At 46.2% G+C, this 26,029-nt stretch overlaps 2 protein-coding genes and 1 long non-coding RNA gene across 8 annotated transcripts in view; 2 read left to right on the top strand and 1 right to left on the bottom strand.

The window, feature by feature from the left end:
- Positions 1-700: 700 nt before the first annotated feature.
- Positions 701-5,731, top strand: LOC128336219 (uncharacterized). Its single transcript, XR_008311849.1, has 2 exons — positions 701-1,490; positions 4,914-5,731. It is a non-coding gene; the product is annotated as an uncharacterized LOC128336219 (long non-coding RNA).
- On the bottom strand, positions 4,813-11,401 carry ALKBH4 (alkB homolog 4, lysine demethylase). Its single transcript, XM_053275543.1, has 3 exons — positions 11,270-11,401; positions 7,073-7,270; positions 4,813-5,552 (listed from the first exon to the last, which is right to left on the bottom strand). The coding sequence occupies exons 1-3, from the start codon at positions 11,387-11,389 to the stop codon at positions 4,983-4,985; spliced, it is 888 nt and encodes a 295-aa protein (XP_053131518.1). The 5' UTR covers positions 11,390-11,401; the 3' UTR covers positions 4,813-4,982.
- Positions 11,364-26,029, top strand: part of LRWD1 (leucine rich repeats and WD repeat domain containing 1) — a 46,635-nt gene continuing 31,969 nt past the window's right edge. For 3 of the 6 annotated variants that reach the window (XM_053275536.1, XM_053275537.1, XM_053275533.1), the window contains exons 1-3: positions 11,369-11,500; positions 20,480-20,622; positions 21,957-22,191. In XM_053275536.1, the coding sequence (XP_053131511.1) occupies positions 20,543-20,622; positions 21,957-22,191 (315 nt within the window). In that variant the 5' untranslated portion in view covers positions 11,369-11,500; positions 20,480-20,542. Of the gene's footprint in view, positions 11,501-17,180; positions 17,243-20,479; positions 20,623-21,956; positions 22,192-26,029 lie in introns of all 6 variants that reach the window. The other 3 variants (XM_053275538.1, XM_053275539.1, XM_053275534.1) reach the window with 3 other exon arrangements.

Raw genomic sequence — 26,029 nt, 5'->3', positions numbered from 1 at the left:
GGGTAGATATTTATTTTATTTATTTATTACATTTATATCCTGCTCTTCCTCTGCTTATTTTTATCCTCACAACAACCCTGTGAGGTAGGTTAGGCTGAGAGATACATGACTGGCCCAGAGTGACCCAGTGAGTTTCATGGTTGAATGGGAATTCGAACTTGGGTCTTCCTGGACCTGGTCCAACACTCTAACCACTACACTATGCTGGCTCATCTCCACTATGTATCTATGCTAGATACATAAGAGTGAATGATGAAGGCCTGGAATAAGTAAGGAGGGAAAATTTTCCTGATAGGTATATACTCATAATATACACGAGTGCCTATGTACATTCACATTTTCTGTCTCATCTTCCTTCCATGATGGAGTTCGAGGCTGGGTCCGTGGGGCTCCCCATCCAGACACTGACTGGGCCCAGATTCACTTCGCTGTAGCAAGGTTGCTTCCAGACCATGGCCACGTAGGGGTGAGTACAAAAAACGGGATGCCCTGGAACCAAGAGCGAAATGGCTTTGCCATTAATTGAGGGAGGCAAGGAACCGTGGCTGCAATTTGTGAGGAATGCCAACCGTTTGACTCTGGCAGGGAGCTTAATTCAACGAGACTTGTACAAGTCGACCGCCACAAAAGAAGGGGTTGGAATCCCTCCAGGGCCGCTTTATGACTTGCTTTCAGGACGGCTTCGCATACAAACACTCGACACACCCTTCGCCTCCATCCTGGGGTATTGCCTTTTCCTCAGCAGTCCCATGCTGGTTCTGGTATGCACCGAGTCTTCTGACTCCACAGTTGCTTCTGATGGCGCCGGAAGCACCCCAGAGCCAAGAAGGGGGCTTGCTTTTATCGATGCTGGTTTTATACCGCCTGACCCAGGTGGCTTGAGGCGGTTCACATGAGTAGAGGTAAAACAACCCATTAAGACAATTAAAAGTTACATGCGTTTGAAAGTCGCTGGAAGGTCAGGCTAAAAAAAAAAGTGTCTTCAGGGCTCTTTTAAAGGCGGCTAATGATGTTAAGCTCCAAAGAGCACATTCCACTGCCCAGGAGCATCACTAGAGAGAGGCCTGATCCCAAATTGCTGCCAGGTGAGCTGGCGGTAACTGGAAACCACCCTCTCTATGACCTCTATGACTGTGCAGTGGGAATCATGCTGAGGAAGGCGTTCTCCCAGGTAACCTGGTCCTAGGCCTTTTAGGCCTTTAAAGGGAATCACCAGCAGTGTTTTGCCTGGAAACATATTGGCAGCCAGTGCAACTGTTTCAAAAGGGGCATCATACGGTCTCTCCGAAAAACCCCAGGAGGCCCATCTGGCTGCTGCATTTGGAACAAGCTGAAGTTTCCGTACATATTTTTTATTATGTATTTATTGCATTTCTATCCCGCTCTTCCTCTAAGGAACCGAAAGCAGTGTACATGATTGTTTATCCTCACAACAACTCTGTGATGGAGGTTAGGCTGAGAGAGACACGCGACTGGCCCAGAGTCACCCAGTGAGTTTCATGGCTGAGAGGGGATTTGAACTCGGGTCTTCCCAGTCCTAGTCCAGCACTCTAACCACGCACTGCAGTAGTCAAGTCTAGAGGTTAGCAGCAAGAGTCGAGATCATGAGCTTCAATTCTGAATTGCAGTATTGCCCATGTCACAAAGAATGATTGGGGAAATCCGTCACTTGGGCCATACAGGGTAGATTCGGCCAGCTTTTCCTTGCAACAGGTTCCCGGGCTCTGGGTTTAATGCTTCAAGTTGGGGTGCTTTGGCTGGCAGCAGGACTCCCATCATTGAGGCGTCTTCCCCAGCCCTGAGCTTTTTTTTACCTGGAGGTTTGAGGGACTGAACCTTCTGCATGGGAAGGGTGCCCTCTACCATGAAGGTGCAGGCCTCCCCAAGAAGTTATGGACCATCAAATTCAAATCACGTCCATTCCAGTTTATTATGACCCTAGATCAGCACAAAGTTATGGACCATGTTTCCTCTGGACTAGTACTGTCGGACTGGCAGCAGCTCTCCAAGGTCTCAGCTGAAAGTATCTTTTCCATCCGTTCTACTTTTGACTAGAAAGGCCAAGAATTGAACCTGGGAGCTTCTGCATGCAAAGCCCAAGAACATAGGAAGCTGCTTGCTGTTGAGTCCGACCGCTGATCCATCTAGCTCAGTGCTGTCTACACTGACTGGCAGCAGCACTCCGAGGTTTCAGGCCGGTGTCTCTCCCAGCCCTACCTGGAGAGGCTGGCAGGGATTGAAGCTGGGATCTTCTGTAGTCACCCATCCAAATGCAAACTGAGGTGAACCCTGCTTAGAAAAGGGGGCAGTTTTGACTTGCAACTGCAAGGCTGGCTCTCTACCCTGTTGTAGAACCAAACTCTGGGGCCCCCTCAAGAACCTGCCTTATCCGGAGTTAGTCCAGTGGCCTCTCAAGCCCACTGCTGTCTACTCTGCTTGGCAGTGATTCTTCCAGTGATTCTTCCCAGACTCCTTTCCTTGTAACTAGAGATGGCAGGGGTTGATCCTGGCTTTCACGTATGCCACACAAGTGCCCTACCTCTGAGAAAAGCCAGACCCTTCCCTCCACATCTCCTAGCAGGCTGCACCACCTTGGCTGAACCTGGTGTGGATAGGCTGGAGCCAGAGAGAACCTAGAATCAGCAGAAGCTCTTTCTGAGTAGAATGTAAGGTCCAGATTCATGGCATGACAAAATGGGCCCATTTGAGGGACGTATCCAGATGCAGTTCTGGTAACAAGCTACTAGTTTGAACCAATCGTCGACTTTTTTTAAAAAAAAGTATAAACCCAAGATTTTGGTGTTGCAATGTTTAATAAGGTTCTTTGGAATATAAAATCCATTTGTACTGTTGGAAGACTACAAGCAGTGTTTTGGGTAGAAAGATTTTATAAATTCCTCGCAGGCATCTGGTAATATAGGGTCGATTCTGGTCAGACAGCTACTTTCCCCCCTTTCTAAAATGATGCAGGCTGCTATCCAAGTCAAGGCAATGTAATTCTAAAGTGTGGTTTCTTCCGAAAGTGCACTTTCTCAACTGGATCTGCTGGGAAACTATTGCTGTGTATGTTCTGCTCTAAGCTGAGCTCGAGTCGTAAGTCCCTTTAAGACTCTTACGGACGCAGTGGCAAAGGTGCCAAAAGCCATTCTTGAATTATTATTTTTAGTTTAAAAAACCTTTTGGCATACTTCCCCGGCTTTCAAGTCGAGTTTTAAAGGACTTTAGCAGGATTGTATTGCATTGCTGCGACATAAATCGCCAATCAGTACATGCAAACGTATCCAACAAGATTTCGGAGAGGGTCTCTTAACTGTCATAAAACACGCTGTGCATGTATATCGGTGATCTTCTTAACTTTTCAACCAGGGGCCACTCTCACAAAAAGCTTTCAGTGTGAGAACCATTTCCCACTGTGCCAACCTCGGCAGAGTATTGCGCTTTCCTCACTGCTGGGAGGGCCCTTTAAGAGAGACGGAGCCCTCTCTGTGCCCCCTTCAAAGATTGTGAAGGGGCTCCAGAGGGCGATGTTTCTCTTAAAGGAACAGCACAACAGGGAAACCAACCTCTGGGAGGAGAGCTGGTCTGGTGGTAGCAAGCATGACTTGTCCCTTTAGCTAAGCAGGGTCTGCCCTGGTTGCATTTGAATGGGAGATTAGAAGTGTGAGCACTGGAATGTATTCCCCTCAGGGGATGGAGCCGCCATTCTGGGAAGAGCAGAAGGTTCCCAGTTCCCTCCCTGGCAGCATCTCCAAGATCGGGCCGAGAGAGAGTCCAGCCTGCAACCTGGGAGAAGCCGCTGCCAGTCTGTGTAGACAATACTGAGCTAGATAGACCAATGGTCTGACTCAGTATGTGGCAGCTGCCTGTGTTCCTATGCATGGTGCTAGGGGGGCGGGCGGGGACAGGACTGTGCAGAGTACTCAGCTTAGGATGAAGCTTCACACAGGCCCAATAAAAAATTAAGAGGCCACACTTAGGGTTAATGGAGGCCGCCACTGGCTCCCAGGCCCTACAACAAAGAACACTGATGTATATGGTCCTAGGTTCAATCTCCAGTTAAGTGAGGCAGCAGAGAGAGATTCGTAGAGGTTGTGATACTTGAGGCATACAGCCAAGGAAGCGCTTGGAGTAAGTATGCTCCATATGACCTTGGAGAAGTAGCTTTTTCCAAAATGTGTCCTTTGGAAGCATAATAGGCATTTCTTCGTGCGAGTTCCCTGAAATGCACAGTTCCCTGAAATCCACCACTACTGATCTCTCCTTGCCCTGAAAGCGGGGAATTCTGGGTGTGCATAGTTAGTTACCCCTGCTGACTGAGCAAAGAGACACATTTTCAAAGTGGTGATTCTCTTATATTTAGCAGGGGGAGAGCAACTGGTCCTATCCAACCCCAGCACAACATCCCTCCAGTGGCTGTTGCTGGTGTCTGCCTTATGTTTCGTTTTCGATTGTGAGCACTATGGCGACAGGAGGACATCGTATTTATGTGGTGTTTATTTTTCAGTGTAAAATGCTTTGAGAACTTTGGTTGACGAGAGGTATAGAAATATCCATAATAGTAGTAGTAGTGTGGAATAACTATGAGGCTCAACAAATCTAGCTGGTGTCTCTTCGGCAATCATCATCATCATTATTTATTCGATTTCTATACCGCCCTTCAAAAAATGGCTCCTTCAGGATACTCAGAATGCACCCCAGAATCCTTTGCAATGCACAGGGATTCCATGGCAGATGGGCAGGGGCTTCTTCAGCAAACCAAGCCTTCGGAAAGTAATTATTGTAACCCTACTTGTCAGGAAAAACAACACCAAGTTGTGATCACAAAGGTTTTGGACTTTACTTTCGAATGAGTGGAACAAGTAAGAGTCTCTGTTCTTCTCAAACATTCACACGGGTCTTCCCTGGAACGTCAGCGCCAGTTCCAGGTGTCTTTTATCCAGTTCCTCCTGCCCCCCTCCAAGACTGAACTCCGTAGACAGTTCTCAGAAGGTGACGCAGATCCGGCGGCTTGTGATGTGGTTGCGGTGGATGGCGTGTTTCCATCGGTTGCGAGCAGGTCCGTACAGAACCACCAGTGACCTCGGAGGTAAGTGAATTGTGACGGTGGCCTCCTTGGAGGGAACTGACCTTGTGGGAGGAGAGACGGCGGTACCGTGCCCATCGGCACTTCCGGGTCTCTCTGTGGGAGCAAAGCCATTGAGATGATAGTCCTGAGAAACTGTCGGCAATTCAGAGGTGGGTGTCTGCTGAAGACAGGTGGAGAATAACTGGAGACTCTCCTCTGAGTCGTAAGACATGGAAAGCACAGTGGCCGATAGCAAGTTTAAGCTAACCAGGTGCTCACCCCAGAGCCACCAGTCGTCCAAGTGGGGGTCGATGGCTGCTCCTCTCTCGGGCCCGTAGTCCAAGTGGCACTGCTCGATGGGAGAGAAGCCCTCGAGGATGGAGTGGCCCTTCATCCGCCTCACCAGCTCCTGGCTGAAACTGGGCAAGCCAGTAAAACCTCCTGCTTTCAGCTTTCGCTTCTTGAAGTTCACTTTGGGGCCATAGTCCTGTTGGAAAGAGAGAGGAGGACGGGGATGAAGACGGCAATCTCTGAAGTTCAATTCCTACCACAGCCATGAACTCACTAGGTGGGGCCTTTTTGGTAGTAGCCCCCTGGCTAGGTTATTTTATGATTAATGTGTAATTTTATGCTGGTCTCTGACCGTAATAAAGGCTTTTGTATGTATGTATTTTATGATTTGTTAGCCTTTGGGGTGGGGTGTGTGTGTGTTTTAATAACAGTAGGGCAGGGAAGAAATTCTTAGTAAAAATCAACATGCCAGTTCTCTCTCTCTCTCTCTCCCCCAGGAAAACTGAACTACTTTACAGGATTATTATCAGAATTACTAAAACAATTCTCTATTTACCGGAATCCAAGACTAGGTTCCCCCTCCGCCGCAGTTGTTTTGATATTGGAAATCAGGAGGTTGTCTTAAAATTCAGAGTCCCATTCAGTGTTCTTTCTATTTTTTTTCATGTGTGTGTGGAATGAGTTTTATTCTGGGCGGCAGTATCAAGGCAGTGTGCACACACATGCATTCAGAGTGGGGCCTTCCTGATTTAACCTGAGCAGGATCTAAAATTAACTGAGTGGACATCAAAAAGCTTGTGAGTGCACACACATGCGCACACCTTACAGGGAACATTGGTCCTGTTCCTTTTGAGAAAGTGCAGGTCTAACCAGTATTATCTACTTTTGCAGCAATAACCAATATTTATAATCTATTGAATTAAGTCATCTTGAATTAAGCATCGTCTTTAATTCGCGTAAATATAGGTTTGTTCACACAATTATTATTGACTTGGGGAGCTGTGCACACTCCAGTTTTCTGATCATGTGCGAGGGGGAAAAGCAAAGTCAGAGGGAGAGGAAGTGATCGGGTCAGGCGGCATTTTCTCCCACCTTGGTATCATATTGGTATGAGAGCTGGGTATGACAGCGCCATCTGACCCAGCTCCTCTCTCCCATGATCACTTCCTCCTCCAACTTTGCTATTTCCTTCGCACAGAATCACAAAATGAGAGCATGCCCAGCTCCCGGAGGAGGGTTCAGTGCTTTCCTCAGGATAAACTTGTGGACAAACCTAATGTATGTGGAGCACTCTGAACTGATGGGCTATAACCACTTGGCATAAGCACGTGGTATCTGGTGTAGCAGGTGCCACTGTGGCTTGCTGAGTCAAACCACAGGTTGCTGTGATGCTGGCATAACTGAATACAGTCATTTGTGAGCAGCTGCCGAAACAGGATCTGAAACCACCGTTCAAAGCTGGTTTGCAAACCACAGTTTGGGGAAACTGGAGTTTAGGATAGTGTTTAAATCAACAAACCAAGGTTTTGGGATTCTGCTTGGCCATCAAATTTCAGAGAGCAGCCAGGGACTCTTGGGAAAGAAAGAAAGATCTGGTGTCATGTCTAAACCAACCCATATACAGGAACATAAAGCAAGTTCCAGGCTGGGATGAATGCCAGCCCCGGATCTGAGAGGGTTCAAGAGCTTGGAGGAATTCCGGTTCCAGAACCAGACCTGCTTCCTTCGGCCAGACTGTGACGGCTTCCAAGCACTCTGATCCATCAGCTCAACCATCTTGCATTCCTCATCTGGGCTGACGAAGTCTTCCAGCAAAAAAACTCCTGGAAATGGAAAAGCCCAGCCTGCAAATTCCAACAGTTCTTCTCCCACAGAGAAGCCAGTTAATGGATGGTAAACAAAGTTCTCTCTGATCTGAGGGAAGAAGGGAGGGGAGATAACAAAATGAGGCCCTCGCAATTGTACTCTAGGCACATCACCAAAATATTTCGCGGCAACCTCCCTCGCCTTTGCCAACGTGTTCCACTTTACATAAACACAGCATCCTTACTATGTAGTTTCAGAAAGGCTGCTTCGGCAGAAGATTTTGCAGCTTGTATTTTTGTGGGCAATTTGAAGGTGGCGGGGGGTAGGCCTAGCCCAAGTGGACTAGCTGAATCAGCACACAGTTGTTGTTTTTCCTGTTTCTAAAAATCTGCCTTTAAAAGGAAGGTGTGTAGTTTACTTATACTTCTTTCAAACTTTTTTAACCATGGGGGTGGGGAGGACCAGGGAGACCTGGGTTCTAATCCCCCACTCAACCATACAGAACAATTTAAGTTTTACGAACAATTATATAATACTGTACAATCCACGCATCGGTTATTTTCCAAATGTATCTGTTAATAGGAGAAAAGAATCCCGTAGGTGAAAGAGAGCATTCTTAGGGATTTGGGGAATGGAGCCATTCCTCGGTGGCAGGGACACATTTGTTGCATGCAGAAGGTGCCAGGTTCAATCTTTGGCATCTCCATGTAATAGAGCTAGGAAAGGCTCTCTGAAACTCTGGAAAGCCGCTGCCAGTCAGTGTTGACAATACTGGCCTAGATGGACCGGGGGTCTGACTCAGTATATAGCAACCTCCAAATAAGATCTTTGTTTTATATTGGTATAGCCCTGAGAAAATGAAGAATAGGAGAGGATAAAAATAACATTCAAAACAGGGTAGTGCGCCATTAATGAAATATTGTCAAAAATACACAAGCCTACAAATACTCTTTAGGCAGGTGACCTAGTGTCTTGAAAGCATGAAAGGAACATATGAAATACAATTTTTGGATATTAAGAATCCTTCACTCAAAGGGTTAAGCCTCCTTTCGCTACTGGAGATTCTTAGCACCTAAACTGATAGCAAACGTGAACCTGATTGGAGACCATCAGTGTGAAGAGAGAAATTAACTGAAGAGAGGAAAGAGCTGCAAAAGGAGAAGTGAGTAAACTTCTAATGTTGAATTTTTCACCATATTTGTTTTACCGAATAGTTAATAGAGCCTGTTGATCATGGTAGACCATTAATTATTAAAATAATGTCCTGAAACAATTTATTAATATCTTGTCTTAAATCTTTGTGGGTCTAGGCTGATGCTTATAAAATGGCTGGAGAATGTTCTAATCTAGAAAAATATTCCTTACTGAATATAAGCTTCACATTGCTTATGCTTTTTAGTATGTAAAAAGGTCTTTTGTTATGATCTGTGGTGACAAAGATCTGAAGCTGTAAACAGTGGGATCAGAAGTCCTGAAATGCAAGAAGTACAGGCTGTGACATTGTTAGTACTAGTCTTTGTATGATTTTTTACTACTACTACTACTACTACTACTACTACTACTATTATTATTATTATTAATGAGCATCAAGCCATTCCATAAAAGCTCAGATGCATCCTTTGCTTTTGTTTTTGTGCATTTCCTTGCAAATTCAATTTTATTGGTTTTAACAATAGTAATCATAACAAACATAATAGACAAAAATGGACTTCCCGCGCACCTCTCTTCGTGAGACATCCAACTATAAAATTTACCCTTGCTATAATAAAAGTACAAAACACAAATTTAAACCTTTAAAAAAACAATCTACCCAACCTGCATTATTTCCCCCCCTTTTTTTTCTTCTAAATTTCAAATCCTGCTGTAAGATCCATAGTAGGAAAATAATTTTTTAGGTACAACAAAAAAGGTTTCCAATCTTCTTTAAAGCATTCTAAATTTTGATCTCTTATCAGTGTTGTAAGTTTTGCCATCTCCGCATATTCCAAAGTTTTTATCAACCAATCTTCTTTTGAAGGCAGTTCATTACTTTTCCATTTCTATGCATATATTATTCTAGCCGCTGTAGTAGCATACATAAAAAATGTCCAATTATTTGTAGGAATTGCTCCTTGTGTTATTCCCAGCAGGAAGGATTCTGGCTTCTTAGGAAATGTCATTTTGAATATTTTCTTTAACTCAATATATATCATATCCCAATAGGCCTTAGCCTTCCCATAGGTCCACCACATGTGGAAAAAAGTACCTTCAGAATATCCACACTTCCAGCACTTGTTTGAGACATTTTTATACATCAATGCCAATTTTTTTGGTGTCAGATACCATCTATACATCATTTTATAATATTTTTTTTTAAAGCATAACATGCTGTAAATTTTAAGTCAGTTTTCCATAGTTTTTCCCAGGCTGACATTACTATATTATGCCCCACATCTTGAGCCCACTTTATCATAACCGTTTTAACCACTTCCTCTCTTGTTTCCTCCAAAAGTAACAGTTTATACATTTTAGAAATTAATTTTTCATCATTTTCACATAATTCCTTCTCAAAACTTGAAATCTGATCCACAAATCCAACTTTACAGTCTTTCTTATATATTTCATCTAACTGATAATACTGAAACCAATCTTTAACCAAGTTCTGCGTTTCAGTTAAACTCTTTAACTTACATTCCTTTTCCTGGAAATATAACAAATCCCTATAGGTACCCGAATACTTTTGCATATTTACTTCTTTACGCGATAAGGCTTCAATCGGAGATACCCACAACGGAGTTATAGGTTCCAACCAATTTTTATATTTTAGCCACACCCTCATTAAGCTCCTTCTCACATAATGATTCAAAAAATCTTTATGTATTTTTGCTTTTTTCGTACCACAGATAAGAATGCCATCCAAATCTCCTATCAAATCCTTCCAAATCCAGTATTCTAGGGTTTCTTAATGTTATCCATTCTTTTAACCACGTCAAACACACAGCCTCAAAATACAACCTTAGATCTGGTAAAGTAAGACCACCTCTCTCCTTTGCATCAGTTAAGTTCTTAAAATTGATTCTTGGTCTTTTCCCTTGCCATACAAACTTAGTTAAGTCTTTCTGCCATTGCTTAAAACAAGTTAAAGTATTGATTATAGGGATAGTCTGAAAGAGAAATAACATTTTAGGTAAGACATTCATTTTCACCACTGAGATTCTTCCCATTAAAGACAGATTCATTTTAGACCATCTTTGTAAATCAATTTTCACTGTATTCCATATTTTAACATAATTATTTGTAAACAACAAAGAATTATTATTCGTTAGCCAGACCCCCAAATATTTAACTTTCTTCTCCACTTTCAGTTCACTTATTTCAGAAAGTCTGTCCTTAGATTTCCTTTGCTTTTGGATGAAGGCAAGGACTGATCTGCAGGTGCTCAGAGGCACTCAGTAGAGGGAGGAAAAAAGAGTTAGGAGTTTGTTTATTTATTGTTAAATTTATATACCGCCTTTCATTAAAACAATCCTAAGGCGGTTGTTGTGACTACCCAGTTGTTGCTGACCTCCTGGATGCTTGTAAATATTATTTATTTCCCCATTATTAGTACTACCTTGTACTAGCACTATTACAATTATTGACGAGCATCGGGGCATTCCACACATGCTCGGTAGGGGGAGGAAAAAACGGGGTTTGGAGCTGTGACTTCCCAGTTGTTGACCACCTGGATGATTATAAATATTATTTGTTTTCCCGGTCCTCCTCGTGGAAGGGGTGGGTGCTCTGTACGTGCTCAGGGGCACTAAACGGGGAGCGAGGTGGTGGGCGTTCTTGGATCTTGACTTGTAGCCAGTAGTTCCCCCTCCTGTGTGTGTATGTGTGTATATATATGTGTGTGTGTATGTATGTGTGTGTGTATATTTCATTTCTGTCACCCCTCTTCCTCGTGGAAGCAAGGGCAGGCGCGCTCTGCACATGCCCAGATGCCCTCCTTGCCCCCCCCCTTTATTTTTGGAGGGAGAGGAAACGACCCCCTCCGCAAAAGGGGCAGGGGCTTCCTTACAGCCTCTCCCCTTCCTCGCCCACCTCCCCCTCCCTTCACTCCTCCTCCTCGGCCGTGCGCGGTACCTGCGAGGGCGGAGCGGCCTCGCAGAGCAGGCAGGAGCGGCTCCCCTTGCACCCGCAGCCTCCGCCTCCGCCGCCTTTTCCTCCGGCGGCCGCTGCCTCTGCCTTCTCTTTTTCCTCCATCCCGCCCGACCCCCCGGCAGCTTTGGCGGCCGGTCGGGCGGGCCCTACTTCCCTCGGCGGCGCTTCCGGCGGGCCCCGTTCGTCCAGCAGGCCTCCCCGCCCGGGTCTCAGGTGAGTCGCTGCCGCCGCCCCCCCAAGAAAGACGCGCGCGGGGGTGGGGGGGCTGTTGCTGCTTCTCCTCCCAGCAGGCCCCAAAACCGGCGGGCGGGCGTGAGGCGGGGGACTTCCTTTCCCAGCAGCGCCTTGCGCGCGCCGCCCGTAGGAAAGGCATTCTCTGGGCCGCGCGGGGCGTGCCGGGAGCTGTAGTCTCACGCCGCCCTGGGCCGTTTTTTTTAAAAAAGGGATGCTGTGGGCGCGCTCGGGCCGCTATAGACACCACACAACACACACACAGCCTGTGTAGGCCAGCCCGCAAGCAGGGCTCTCCCCCCCCCCCCGCCTCTATATTTTAGGGTGGGGGGAGATCATTGTGGCGTGTGTGTGGATAAAATTAGGATTCTCCCCGCATTGTGTGTTTGTGTGCCCCTCCTCCTTCTTGGAGGGAGCGGGAGAACAGGCTGGCAGGCAGGCCCCCCCCCCCGCAAAATAATCCTCTAATAATAACAAAAAAAATCCCCTTCATACATTTCCCCCGCCCCCCCCGCCACAGGGTACAGGGTTCTCTTGTTTCTGAGGTATTGAGTGTGGATTCTATGATAGCAAATGAGATTTTCAATGAGACACCATCAATCCACTCTAATATGCTATCATAGAATCCACACTCAATACCTCAGAAACAAGAGAACCCTGTACCCCATGGGTTAGAAACCCATGGGGGTGGTTGGCACCCTATGTGCACTACACCACCACTCGCTCTGGGCCACCCCAGCACCCCCCAAGTGCACTTATGGGGCTGCTGAAAGCTCCATTATAACTTCTTATGAGGAAAAACCTTAAAGACCCGTAAACTTCAACCAAAAATCAGCCCTCTGCCCAAATCCTTTGAAAAAATTCAGGTAGCTTCCTTGCCCCTACCTGGCATTACCACCAACCCCACACTGCTCTAGGCCACCCCTTTGCCCCCGACGTGAAGCTATACATTTGCTTACACCTCCATTCTTCTTTATGGAGAAAAACCTTAAAGACGCTTTGCCCAATTCCTTTCAAATAATTCAGGTAGCTTCCTTGCCCACCCTAGGAACTACCAGCCACCACACTGCACTCTACGACACCCCTTTCCCCCCAACGTGAAGCTATACATTTGCTGCAATCCTAATTATTCTCTATGAGGAATTCAAAAATACTTAACAATTCACCAATAATCAGAGGAGTGTCCAATTGCCTTGGGATTTTTTGGGTGGTAGGCACCCTGTCTGTCTACCACCCACCCCGCTTTTGTGCCCCTAGGTGCTCCACAATAGGGGATATGGACTGGTTCGGGTCCCATTATACTCTATGAGAAAAATAATTAAAAATATTTCAAATATTCATAAAAAATCATAGGGGTGTCTGATTGCTTCAGGGTTTGCATGGTTGTTGGCACCCATGGGTGCTCCACAATAAGGAATAATGGCCTGGTTCGAGTCCCATTATATCCTATGAGGAAAAAATAAAAATAATTTTCAAAAATTCATAAAAAATCATCCGAGTGTCCAATTGCTTTGGGGTTTGGTTGACAGGTACCCCTGGGTGCCAGCTACCATCCTACCAATTTTCGGGTGTCCGAACCGGTCCGAAATTGAACCACCTTCAGTTCAAATCCAAACCGGGGGTGGTTCGGTTCGGATCCGAACCAATTCGCACATCCCTAGGGAGAAGTCAGCAGTCGGCCCTTTCCAAAAATCCCATTCCCACCCATTTTCATTTTGAGACATCCTGCCCCCCTCCTGAAACCCCTTTCAACTCTTGTTTTGGGGTCTGCACAGTCCACCAAAAGGACCCCTATTCCCCCTCCCAATCTCCACCCCCCAGCCTGTCAAAAGGATCCCCTCTCCCAGTTTCCACCCCCCAGCCCATCAAAAGGACCCCTCTTCCCAATCTCCACCCCCTTCCCATCAAAAGGACCCCTCTTCCCAATCTCCACCCCCCTTCCCATCAAAAGGACCCCTATTCCCCCTCCCAATCTCCACCCCCCCAGCCTGTCAAAAGGATCCCTCTTCCCAATCTCCATCCCCTCAGCCCATCAAAAGGATCCCTCCTCCCCCTCCCAATCTCCCTCCACCCCCAGCCCATCAATTTGAGTTGAAGGGAAAGTGGCCTTATAACCCTCAGCTGGCTTTTATTTCCTTTCATTGAAATCCTCAAGTTGGTGTGTTGAAAAGAGCATAAATTCTGTTTACTGCCATGCTAACCTTTATAGGGTCTCTCCCTGGCCTCCCGCCACACAGTCTCCAACAACTCAACAACCATTCTGAGTTGGGAATCTTAATCCTGACCCTTGCAGGGTCTACTGCCTTTCTGCTCCCAGAAGATTTCCAGTAAGCAACATGCAAATAATCTTGTAAATAAAATCAGGCTGAACCCCCCTCCCCCACACACACACTTTTCACAGTGAACCTTTCAGGATCCGTGTTAAGAAAATAAATCTCATAAATGAGAACAAGTGGAGATGAACAGCCCACACTTTTATGGACAGTGTCAGGAAAGCTAAAAAAAACTTTTTTCCTGGTATGTAAAAAGAAAAAGTAAACTTTTGCTCCCACCCTTCAGTATGGATGGTGAAAAAGAGAAGTCAGAACTGCTAGCAGCTAGAGTCTTATTTTTGCTTCCATCTTCTCTCAGGTGTGGATCTGTGCACAACCTCACAAAACAGTGAGCGTGATGAGTGGTCAGGATTGCAGTTGAAGATTTATAAACAAAATCTTGAGAGCTGGAATTTCAACCTAGGGTACCAAACAATATAAAACAATAAAAAAATTAAAAAGTCATGTATTCTGGAACCTCGATCTATCATCTTTGAGAAATTCTCCACGTGAGGTGGACCGTGAGGTGTATTCTGCTGTCTCAGAGGGCACAACTAGATTTAACAGGCGGGTAGATTTTGGTTGAACTAGAGGCAACATTTCTTAACGTTAACGTCAACAGTGGAACCAGTTACTGGAGGGTGAGTGGACTCTCCTTTTCTGGAAGTCTTCTACCAGAAGCTGGATAACCACCTGTTGGGGATGCTCTAGGTCTAGATTTCCTGCATTAAGTAGGGGTTGGACTAGATTTAGGACCCCTCAAATTCTCATTCTTTCATTATGATTTATTATTATGATTTATTTAATTTATGTGCCGCCTGACTCCAAAGGCTCTAGGCGGTTTTCACTGAAGTACAACTGAACTATAATGGCTAAGGAACGGGTTATCTAAGAGAGCATCTTATTGTACACAATCCTCACTATGTATTGAGGGTTAGGGTTAGAAGAGCTCCAGCTGCTGCTAGTCTGGTGGCAACTCAAGATCAGGCCTTCTCCACAACCGTCCCTGAACTGTGGAATGCACTTCCTATAGAAATCCAAGGTCTAACCTCTTTAATGACCTTCAGAAGAGCCCTAAAAACCCACATTTTTAGTCTGACCCTCTGTGGCTTTTAAATGGTTTAAATTGTTTTTAACTCCTATTAAACTTCTTGTTTTAATTGGTTATTTTAATTGTTTTTGCATTGATGTTAACTGCCTAGAGCTATTTGGGTTGGATGATGTTGAAATGTAATAAATAAATCTGAGTCAACATAATATTGTAAATAATTCATTCTAAGCAGACTTGCTAGGGTGTGGGCCTCATTAAACACAGTGGAACTGTCTTCTGAGCAAATATAATACTATAGATGAGTTTGCCATCTAGAGCACACTTACTCGGGAGTAAGCCTCATTGAGACGGATGGGTCTAACTTCTCAGTAAGCATGCCTTCATTGCACTTCTGATTTAAAAAACAAAACAAAACACACCCCAAACACACAAGTGCACATAGAGTTAAGGGGGGAAACAGGATGCACACATGCATACGTCCTCCCTCTTAAAATCTACCGTAAATCCAAAGCATGGAGAGAAAATTGTCCTCATCCCATTTCTGACCACGTACAGAGTACTTCATGCTGTCTCTGAATGCCACTTGAGTTTCCAGGTCAACGGGCACACACTATTTTCAACACCAAGATTCGGTTACGAAGTTGTAATGAGGGGATTAGTTCCTCTTCCACAAAACACAAATTGTCCTCTTAGTTAAGCAGAGTTTACCTTGGTTTACATTGATATTCCCCTTAGGGGTTGAAGCTGTATCTCAGATCATCTGTTTTGCATGCAGAAGGTCCTGTGTTAAATCTCTGACAGCATCTCCAGATAGGGCTGGGAAAGACCCCTGCCTGAAACCCTGGAGAGCCACTGCCAGTCACTATAGACCAGGGGTGTGCACAAAACTGGCTGGCCTGGTTCGGTTTGAGTTTGAACCGGACCAGGCCAGTTTGGTTTTGCCCCCCACCTTGACTCCGACCCTGCTTGGGCTCTGGGGGATTCGCAAATTTATTTATTTATTTATTTATATAAAAATTGCTTGTCCCCTCTGGGGGGCTTCTCCAAGGCTCCAGGGAGTTCCCCAGAGTTCCCACCCACCCCCGGCTTCCATTATGCCTTAAATTGCCTAGTTTGGGCTGTCTTCGGCTCTTTCTAGGCCTTTCCCTCATCACGGTGGCCATTTGGGAGGCTGCCATGCACGCACAATGGGCCTCTGGGTCATGACCCAGCCAGGCAGGGGCCCATTGCCTGTGTGCAGTGGCCTCTAAAATGGCCACCACAATGGAGGAACTTCCTGAACAGGTGGGGAGGGCGGTTCGATGTTGAAATGACCCCCATCGCGAACTGGGGGGTGTTCTATTTGATGTTGAGCCTTCGAACCGAATCAGTTCAATATCAAACCGGTTTGCACATCCCTAGTGTAGACCATACTTAGTTAGGTGAACCAATGGTTTGATTGGGTATAAGGCGGCTTCCTATGTTCCATTGTGCCCTCCATGTTGAAGATAATATTGCTTTAAATTCGCAGGCAAGATCTGAATCCAAAGCATTGAAAAAGCCCCCCTCCTGGCCCCATTTGGGCATAGCCCCAGACTGTTCTTTCTTTCTTTCTTTCTTTCTTTCTTTCTTTCTTTCTTTCTTTCTTTCTTTCTTTCTTTCTTTCTTTCCTCTTCCTAGCACCAAACCACAGTTAGAAGTAATTGACACCACTGAACATGCTTCAGTGCAGATTGACCATCACTAGCCCTCCACAGGATAGCAAGCCCCACTTCCTTTTGTTAGGCTAAATCTAATGCAAAGCATTGCGGGGGGAAAGCTCACCTATGAATACACCTCTGAGCATGTGTGGAGTGCTTTTTTCTAGCTGACTCTGAGGGCCATTTGAGTTTCCAGAGCACAGGGCATGCGTGACAAAAAGTCGTTTCCCTGGCATCTCTTGCTTTAGAATTTTGTTTACCATCACCTTTACATGTTTTCACATTCTGGATAAAATAGGGTATAGGTCTCTCAGTGGTGCATTCATTGCTATCGTAATCGAGTCCATCTACCTTGCTGCTGGTTGCCCTCCTCTTCTCTTTCCTTCAACTTTTCCCCAGCATTATGGACTTCTCAAGGAATCTGGGTTTTTGCATAATGTGTCCGAAGTATGATAGTTTGAGCCTGGTCATTTGTGCCTTGAGTGAAAATTCTGGATTGATTTGTTCTATCTGATTTATTCATTTGTTTGTTTTCCTTGCTGTCCATGGTCTCCTCAAAAGTCTTCTTCAGCACCAAAGTTCAAAAGCGTCAATACTTTTTCTGTCTTGCTTCTTCGCAGTCCAGCTTCCGCATCCATAGAGTGTCACGGTTGAAAACATTGTCTGAACGATTCTAATATTTGTAAGTATAGACACATCACGGCATCTAAATATCCTTCCCAAGGTTTTCATTGCAACCCTATCAAGTGCTAGTCTGTGGCTAGTTCCTACTCCAGTTTATTTATTTATATTTATATTCCGCTATTCCACCAAAGGATTATATTTATCCTCACAATAACACTGTGAGGTAGGTTAGGCTGAGAGAGAGAGAAGTTACTGGCCTAGAGTGCCCCAGTAAGTTTCATGGCTGAACGGGGATTTAAACCCTGGTCTCCCCAAAACTCTAACCTCTACACATCACACTAAGTGACCCAATTCCGCTTTTTCTTATAACGTTTAAATCCTTCTCAGTGCTGCTTCATCATTCACTGAACCCTCCTCCAGCCCTCATCTTCTTTGACCCCACACCTTTAGCCTCCTGGCCTCCCTGATGACCAGGATTATCATCTGCATGCCCCATAATAGTAACCAACTTCTGAAAGCAAAACAGTTTGCATGCTTTTTCTTCCTCAGTGGAGGAGTGTATCCATAGATTGGGTTGCTCCTCCTATCTGCTCCTGAGACAGGGATGCAACGCAGCTCAGATAAAACGGTAAAGATTTATTTATGATAACTTTAATCTGTTATAGATTTTCAGGTTTGGGTTGTTGTTGGATTGGATTGCAAACTGCCCTGAGATTTTCTATAGAGTGGTATATAAACAAACAAGGATAACCCATGTAAGAGGGGCATACCCACTGCCTTCCAGTTTCCGCCCTGTCTAGCTCCAAGGCAGGAGCCTCGGTGCCTTGTCTGTCCCTGTGTTTCTAGGAGAGAAAAGAAGAAGGGATGCAACTGCGTCAGCCAGGAAGAATGAATCCTTGGCCCTTCCCTGAAAAGTCATTCTCCTCAGGGTTCAGGAGTGTATCCGTCCCACTCAGTTCAGTGTCAAGTCTTTCTGGGTCTTTACTTTCTGCTGTCGGGCAGTTTCCTTTCTGGGGGAGTGCTCATCATCTCTGGGGTATTGCACCAGTCATAACTAATTCCTTGGGGGTCCTCCCTTCCTTTTGGTTGTATTATATTGTTACGGTTTGGTTTGCCAGTGTTCTAGTTGTTGGCTGTTGGCACCAGAGCAGTTCAGTGGCTTGGGGATGCCCCTCCTACATGGGTTATTGGGGCTGCTTTGCTATTGCCCCTGCTTCAAGAGCAGGTAGGAGGAGCAACCCGACTTATGGATGCACTCCTGACCACTGAGGAGAATGTCCTCTCAAGCAAGTGCCATCGATTCATTATTCCTAAAATTCTATGATGCTCTTGCCAATTAGCACACTTTGAATGGAGCATCTAAAGACAGTGGCCCCAATTTTGCTATAATGCTGTGCAGTTGCATATGACTAATGGCTCCTGGTAGATTGCATATCCCCATCACTCGATGCACCAGTTAAAGTGGACGCAAGACGTTAGAATCTCCATCTATTACTCTCCTTTATATGAAGGAAGTAGATTATCAAATAGTTGGAATGTAGCTCTTCTGAAATCTCAGCATTTGGCTCAGTCCGTGGAGGGCTCTGCCTTCTGTCCAGTTATGCAGCGTATCCTCACAATAATTGCAGCTTCTTATTAGCAAGCCACTACTGTCTTCCAGGTCTGCAAATAGTTTCCAGGCCTGCAAATAGTGACTGAAGAGTTAAATCCGTTTTGGAAGACCATGTCCATATATTTGAGCCATGTCAGAAGTTTAGTTTCGAAACTGACTCTTCCACTGGGACCATTGTTATGCCCCAGCTGGACTCAGAAGACCTTGTTTCTTTTCCTCTTAACCCTGAAGATAAATTCTGTGCATAATTCTGTTATGCCACTAGATGTCAGTGGGGCACCAAGTTGGTGCCATTTGAAAGCTTACAGCTGAAAGCCTTGCCCAGTTGTTCTCAGATCAAATTTAAGACATCTTAGCCCAGGGCTAGGTACCTGGCCAGTATCCCAAAGATCGGTTTAAGATGTCTCTGTTGAAGCAGAGATGACTGCCCAATTCAGTATCACAAATTTAAGATCCCCACAGAGCCAAAACTCCCAGGACCTGCCCAATTTAACAAAGCTTGAAATTCATGTGTGCTCAGGAGCGACCTCGAGGTAAACACACCACCCTCTGGGGCCCTCTAGTTCCCTTGCGAGATACGTGAAGGAGCACAGACACAAAATGTCTTTTAAATGTTTACTTAACTAATAAAAGGCTTTTTACAAAGATAAGAGCTGGCAAGTGGTGTATGCGTTATCATGATGACTAGCAATAACCAATACATAAACTAACAATATCTTAGCATTTTAAGAGAGAAAGGAGGGCAAGGTGGTGGGAGAGAAGAGAGAGAGAACGGGGATAGGAGGTGGGAGAAGGGAGTGCAGCTGAGGTTCCTGAGGACAGGTGCGCCCATATTACCAGCTCTTGAGTGGCTTGAGAAGTCGGCTGAGGCTGCTGTTCGCTGGAAGTTGACTGCAGATATTGGAGAATCTCGGAACCTTTTGAGAGCGTCGTCCCAGAGAACAGGGTCAAGCACAGGGAAAGTCTTTATTCTGAATCCCACCCTTCAGCAGAGATCACTAACAGAGACCCTGTGCTTACAAGTAAGGGGCACCAGGCAGGCCAACAACCGTCTCCTTTGGATCGCACTACACAGCGTCCATCCAAAGAGCCAGAGGGCTAATCAGCAAGCCCAAAATCTCCCTGTACCTTCCTTTTTTTAGCCATTTCCTTTAATGCATTGCTCTGTTCAAAAGGCTGCTGCTGCTCCTACCCCCCTCAAAGCACCCTCTCACACAGAATTCTCAAGCCTTATCACAGCAGAAAAGTAGCTTTCTGCCCAGCTTCACACAGCTCTATTGTTCGATATAGTCCTTGAATAGGGAACAGTATAATTTTTGCTGTCTCTGAATTCTTTCTGGGTAACGAAAGGGCAGCATGTTGTAGCTACAAAGAAATGAGATGAGAGCAAAAGTGGGGAGGATGTAAAAATAACATCATTGATCCACAAAGTCTCTCTGTCAGCATTTCTACAGCATAGGCATCCAATTCCCAGAAGTTTTGAATCCAAAAGCTCACACAGGGTCCCTTGATCAAAAAGTGTCTCCTTCATAGGCAGAGATCATAGCCACCTTGGGTTTAAGCCTTTCAGTCTCTGATCTAGATTTAGGCTGGGCCAATAAGTGCGTAACACAATATTTAGGTAAAACACGGTTTCATTGGGACAGTGTTTAGGAGACCCTCTAAATCTGGTTTTTTTCCCAGCAGGCAAGTTTCGAAAAGACGCCAGATAGCTTTGGGTCTGCAGAAAACTGGAAGACATTAAACATGTCCAAAATAACCACAGAGCTACTGTTAGAAAGGGCGGTGCCCAAATCCACAAGGCTGCGGAAGATCAAGATCCTGAAGTAAGTGCAATTGGCCGTATACGGAGCCCCAGAGGCCTGCCTGGTTGGCAAAGAAAAGATAATGACAGTATTAGCATTCCAAGGAGTTTGACAATGGCCACACTGCTTAGCTTTCCCGTAAATTCAGTGGTAAATTAAAAAATCTTCAGTGCCGAGTTAAGGCATGAAGCTGGGAACATTAAAATGCAAAATGGAGCAACTATTTCCAAGGAATGCATGCTACCAGACAAAAACAGTTAGCCCCACGCGAGTGGGATGTGGGTTTCTTCACAGTTTTTGTTTTTTGTTTCCCATTTGATCACAAGATATAGTTCAGGAAGTATTTTCACAGTGAAAAACGTGCCATTTCAATTGGAGATTGATGCTGTAGGCCAGGGATTCTCAGCATTGGGTCCCCAGATGTTATTGGACTTCAGCTCCCATAATCCTCAGCCCTAGTAGCCTTTGGCTGGGGATTATGGGAGTTGAGGTTGAGAATCCCTGCTGTAGGCTATAAGTGAGTCTGACATAAGAGGACAAGAAGGTGCATCTGGCCCATTGGCCTTAAGCATGCCCATAATAGCCTTTGTCCCCGCACCTGATACTCAGGACCATACACCCTCTGAAAGTGGAGGTTTCCTGGCTTAAGTTATCCTGCTCCATAGCTGTGTTGCTCGACCTATCAGGGATGGGGCCTTAGCTCAGTGGTAGAACATCTGCTTTGCACACAGAAGGTCCCAGTTTCAATCCCTGGCAGCATCTCCTTGTCTGGCTGAGAAGGACTTCCTGGCTGAAACCTTGGAGAGCCACTGCAAGTCAGTGTAAACAATACTGAGTGAGATAGACCAAGGGTCTGACTCAGCGGCAGCTTCCTGTGTTGTTCCACAGAGTCAACTGTCAAGTTTCCATCTACCTCCTGTTTAGGCTGCAGGTTGATTTTTTCCCCCTGTGAGATATTGACCAATCCACAAGCTGTAACTGTTCAGTGCAGCTCTTCTTATTCTGCGGCTCCCGCTGCTGAATCATAAAATAAATTTGACTTTGTAGAGTTTTGAAAACTGCTCGATAGAAGGAAGAGAAGGGATATTTCACGCATCCAATAAACAGTTGGGAGTGATCACAGTAGATACACCAGTATCCCTTTTTAGATCATCTGGGCTGAGCCTTCACATTTAAAGGAGGGTCCTAGATGCAGATTAAGCCTGTCTGCTTGACCCTAGAGTTTTCCTTCCCCAACACCCTGCTGCTTCGAGTCTTGAGGTATCTTTCTTCAGTCTGAGCTGTGCCAGAGCAGCTGATGGTGTTGTGGAAGGTGTGTCCTAAAGATAAGCGTTCAAACTCCCTTTCCCTCACAGCCTCTCCAAGTTGCAGATCACAACCGAGGACTTGGAACCTCAGTTATTCTCTCACCTCCGCCACCTCCAAGAACTTGACCTCTCGGACAATCTTCTCGAGCGGCTCCCTGACAGTCTCTGCTTGCCGAATCTCCGCATCCTGAACTGCGACAACAACCACTTGGAGGACGTGACTGCCCTGCAGCAGTTCCCGCAGCTGGAAGAGCTGACCTACGTGAACAATGTGTACCTGACCGTGAGTGTGGCCAAGCTCCTTGGAGTTGGGGGATTTGTGACCCTACCTTAAAGCAGCATTTCCAAATGTTTGGAAATACTTCTATGCCTAAAAAGTATACCTACTATTATACTGATTAATACTTTTAATATACAGAGGAGGAGGCGTGATATTTATCATCTTAAGTGATGATAAATCCGTGACACATATCAGGGAGGAGAGCTGGTCTTGTGGTAGCAAGTATGAATAGTCCCCTTTGCTAAGCAGGGTCTACCTTGGTTGCATATGAATGGGAGACTACAAGTGTGAGCACTGGAAGGTATTCCCTTAAGGGATGGCGCCATCATTCATATATCTCCAAGATAGGGCTGAGAGAGACTCCTGCCTTCAACCTTGGAGAAGTTGCTGCCAGTCATTGTAGAGCTAGATAAATCAATGGTCTGACTCAGTATATGGCAGCTTCCTATGTTCCTAAGTGCCTGCAATACTTTTTACTATACAGAAAGATTAATCAATCAATCAATCAATGACTGTTACTACTATGAATTATTGTATACTGCTTTTCATGGACTTTAGGGAAACTAAAACATCTGGGTATGATTAATTTTTACCATTTTTTTTTCCAATGGGAAAATACAGTGGGATAATAACATTTTAAATATATAAAATTCCTCTAAATTGTTGATTCTGTATTCATAAGAATGACACATGTCTGGTATGTCTTAAAAATTCTGTACGTTTTTGAATCACTTAAAATTTGGAATCTTCTCCAAGGAATTATGTATCCTAAAATCTCTGTGGCTATTGGACTTTATAAGCTCTTGAAATGGGTAGGCTATGAATATAGATAAATAATCATATACATATAAATAAATAATCATATACTTAAGATAAATAATCATATACTTATCATATAGATAAATAATCTATATGAAAAGGTATGAAGATTGGGCATATTTGATACAGGCATACCTCGATACTCGTGAGGGTTCCGTTTCTCACCTACAAGCATAATGAGTCATTACACCTATGGGAATGGTGGGGTGGAGTTTAGGTTTCTGCATGGTTTAAAACATTAAAAAACCAAGGAAAATTACAAAAAGTGAGTTTCTCGGTTGGTGCTGTCAAGGCATCTCATGAAGATGGGTTATCCCTGTCACGTGCTCCTAGGCAGGACTATGCAAATTAGTTTAGAAAGGCAGTCCTATATAGCTCTGACGGGGATAACCCCGCCCCAGTTCTTCTAGTCCTGTTGCTCCTGGCAGGCTGTGTTCCTCGGCTCGTCCAGTTCAGGCCTGTATTGCTTCTGCTTCTTACCTTTTCCCCGTGGTCCCTATTGTTTCGTGTACTTTTTTCACTCCAGATATATATTTAAAAAAAACAACAACCCCGTCAGTACTTTTCAGCGCCTTTCACTCCAACCTTGGTTTGTTGGCCCCCCCCGGTTAGCCCCTTCCCCCCCCCTCCTTTGTCAATTAGATTTTTATGGGAGATCCCTCCAGGGGCTCAGAAAGTAGGAGGAGGGTATTGCATGTGCTAGTGCCCGCTGGGCGTCCGTCTGAGCGTTTCCCGGGGCACACTAGAAAACTTGGCGATCCAGCACCCCAACCCAGCCCAATCGCCACAGTTCAGTGCACAATTGTCCTCCCTGCCCCGGCCCCGGCTGACTCTGTTCTGTCCGGGCAGGCAGTGGGAGCGTTCCTGCGTTCGATCGCCCCTTCGGGAGGCGAGTCCTCAGGAAGAACGGAGGCCGGAGAGAGCTTAAATCGCCCGAGGCGCTTTACACGTAGTGCGGCCCTCGCAGGCGACTTTAATCTAGTTGAGCCTACGTTCGGCGCATTAAACGAGGCCATCAGGGCGGGAAGGGTTAGGCCGATCCCCAACCCCCCCCCACACACAAGCAGAGATCCGGGCCTTGTGCTCTCTACCTAAAATGGCCGCCTCCACTACCGACGCTCTACAGCCACTAGATGGCGCTGCACCAGAAATGGCGGGAACGGCTTCGGCTGCTCCCTCTACATCCTCAGCTAGTATTACAGCGAGAGTGCCCCGATCGGAGGGGCGGGAGGGTTCCCCCCTATCGGAATCGGTAGCTAATCTGCCAATGCCTTCCCAAATGCCCACGGAATGGCAAAATTGGTTTAAATCGACAATGAAAGAGTCCCTGGGTCTGCTGAGGGAGTATAACAAGCGTAAACGCTCTAAGAGGCCCACAAAATCATCTTCCTCTTCTGATGAGGAATCCTCCTCCTCTTCCTCCTCCCCCTCCCCTAGGAGGTCCAAGCGCAGAAGGAAACATACAAAGAGGCATAAAAAGCATAAAAAGACTGCTAGGGTCATTACCTCAGTACGCTCATCTGAGGGATCTGGGCAAGAATCTGGGGACCCCATGGCAAATGACATCTGCCCAGTAGGAAAGAAAGCTCCACATATTCCACCCCCCCTTCTGGAGGAGGAGGCGGAAGACACCACAGCTGATATCAGGGGAGCTGATATGGCCTGCGAGGGTGACCAGGGACTAGAGAGAGATGAGGGAGACTGGTCAGGGGCAGAGGAGATCCAGCAAGCACAAACTTCCCAACGCCTTTTCTCCCCGGAAGATTTTAACCCCCTCATGACCAAAGTGTTAACTACCATTGGTCTACAGGCTAAGCCCACGCCTGAACCGGGCCAAAATTCCAAGGGCGATCTGGTCTTTCCCAAGCCACAGCCTCGAGAGCTTCCCTTACCCATGCCCACCTATTTTTCAGAAGTTATCAAATCAGAATGGGCGGCGCCGAGTGTCCCGAAAAAAGCTTCCAACTCTTCCACTAGATTCTACACGTTCCAACAAGAACCTACCACACTCCTCCAAACGCCGACCACCGATGCTCCTATTTCACAACTAAGCAGCGGATCCCTGGTACCGAGAGATGGGGAAGGGTTCCTCAAAGAACCATCCAATAAGAAGGCGGAGTTCTCGTTCCGACGGGTCCACGACAACGCCTCACTGGCTACACGATCAGCCGCAGTGGCCTCCATGACGGCCAGGGCCAGTCTTCTGTGGATCAACGACCTCATCGACGAGACTCCACCGGAATCTACTCGCCTAAGACAGCAGCTTTTGAAACTACAGCGAGCACAGGCACTCATCGCCAATACTTCCCTCGACACTATACATTACTCGGCAAGATCCTCGGCGGCTTCAGTGGTCGGTAGAAGGCATCTCTGGCTGAAGGCGTGGCAAGCAGACTCCGTATCCAAGAACAACCTATGTGCTCTGCCTTACGAGGGGTCCAAGCTCTTCGGCGATTCAGCCCTAGAGAACATACTAGTCGAATCGAAAGATAAAAAGAAAACCATGCCGTCGGCCCCCAGGAAGCCCGATAAACCAGCTTTCAGAAGAAGCTACCAACAGCCTTTTCGTGCCTTTCGCCCCGCCTTTAGGGGCAGAGACAGAGACTTCCGCAGCTCCAGATCCTCCTGGCCCCGCCAGCAATTCACCAGCAGGAACCCCAACTTCCGCAACCCCGGCAGCCAGGGGAAACCTCAGGCAAAGAATCAGTTCTGACACAGACTTCCTCAGCCTGGGGGGTCGCCTATCCTACTTCCTTCCAACATGGCTACGCGATATATCGGATGCATGGGCTCTGGAGGTCATTCGTTTCGGTTACAGGATCGAGCTGGGCTCCTCCCCTCGTCCACGATTTCTCCCTACTCCCCGCTCTCACTCCGCTTCAAAGCACGCGGAAATGTCCATGGCTATCCTACACCTGCGAGACATCGGAGCCATAGAGCTTGTTCCCAGGGGGCAGGAGGGGAGGGGAGTCTACTCCATCCTGTTTACGGTACCCAAAAAGGACGGGTCCCGCAGAGCGGT

Source organism: Hemicordylus capensis, chromosome 12 (genome assembly GCF_027244095.1).
Source record: "Hemicordylus capensis ecotype Gifberg chromosome 12, rHemCap1.1.pri, whole genome shotgun sequence".
Taxonomy (NCBI): domain Eukaryota; kingdom Metazoa; phylum Chordata; class Lepidosauria; order Squamata; family Cordylidae; genus Hemicordylus; species Hemicordylus capensis.
Note: the sequence above shows the minus strand (reverse complement) of the source record. Positions and strands in the feature narration are given on the sequence as shown.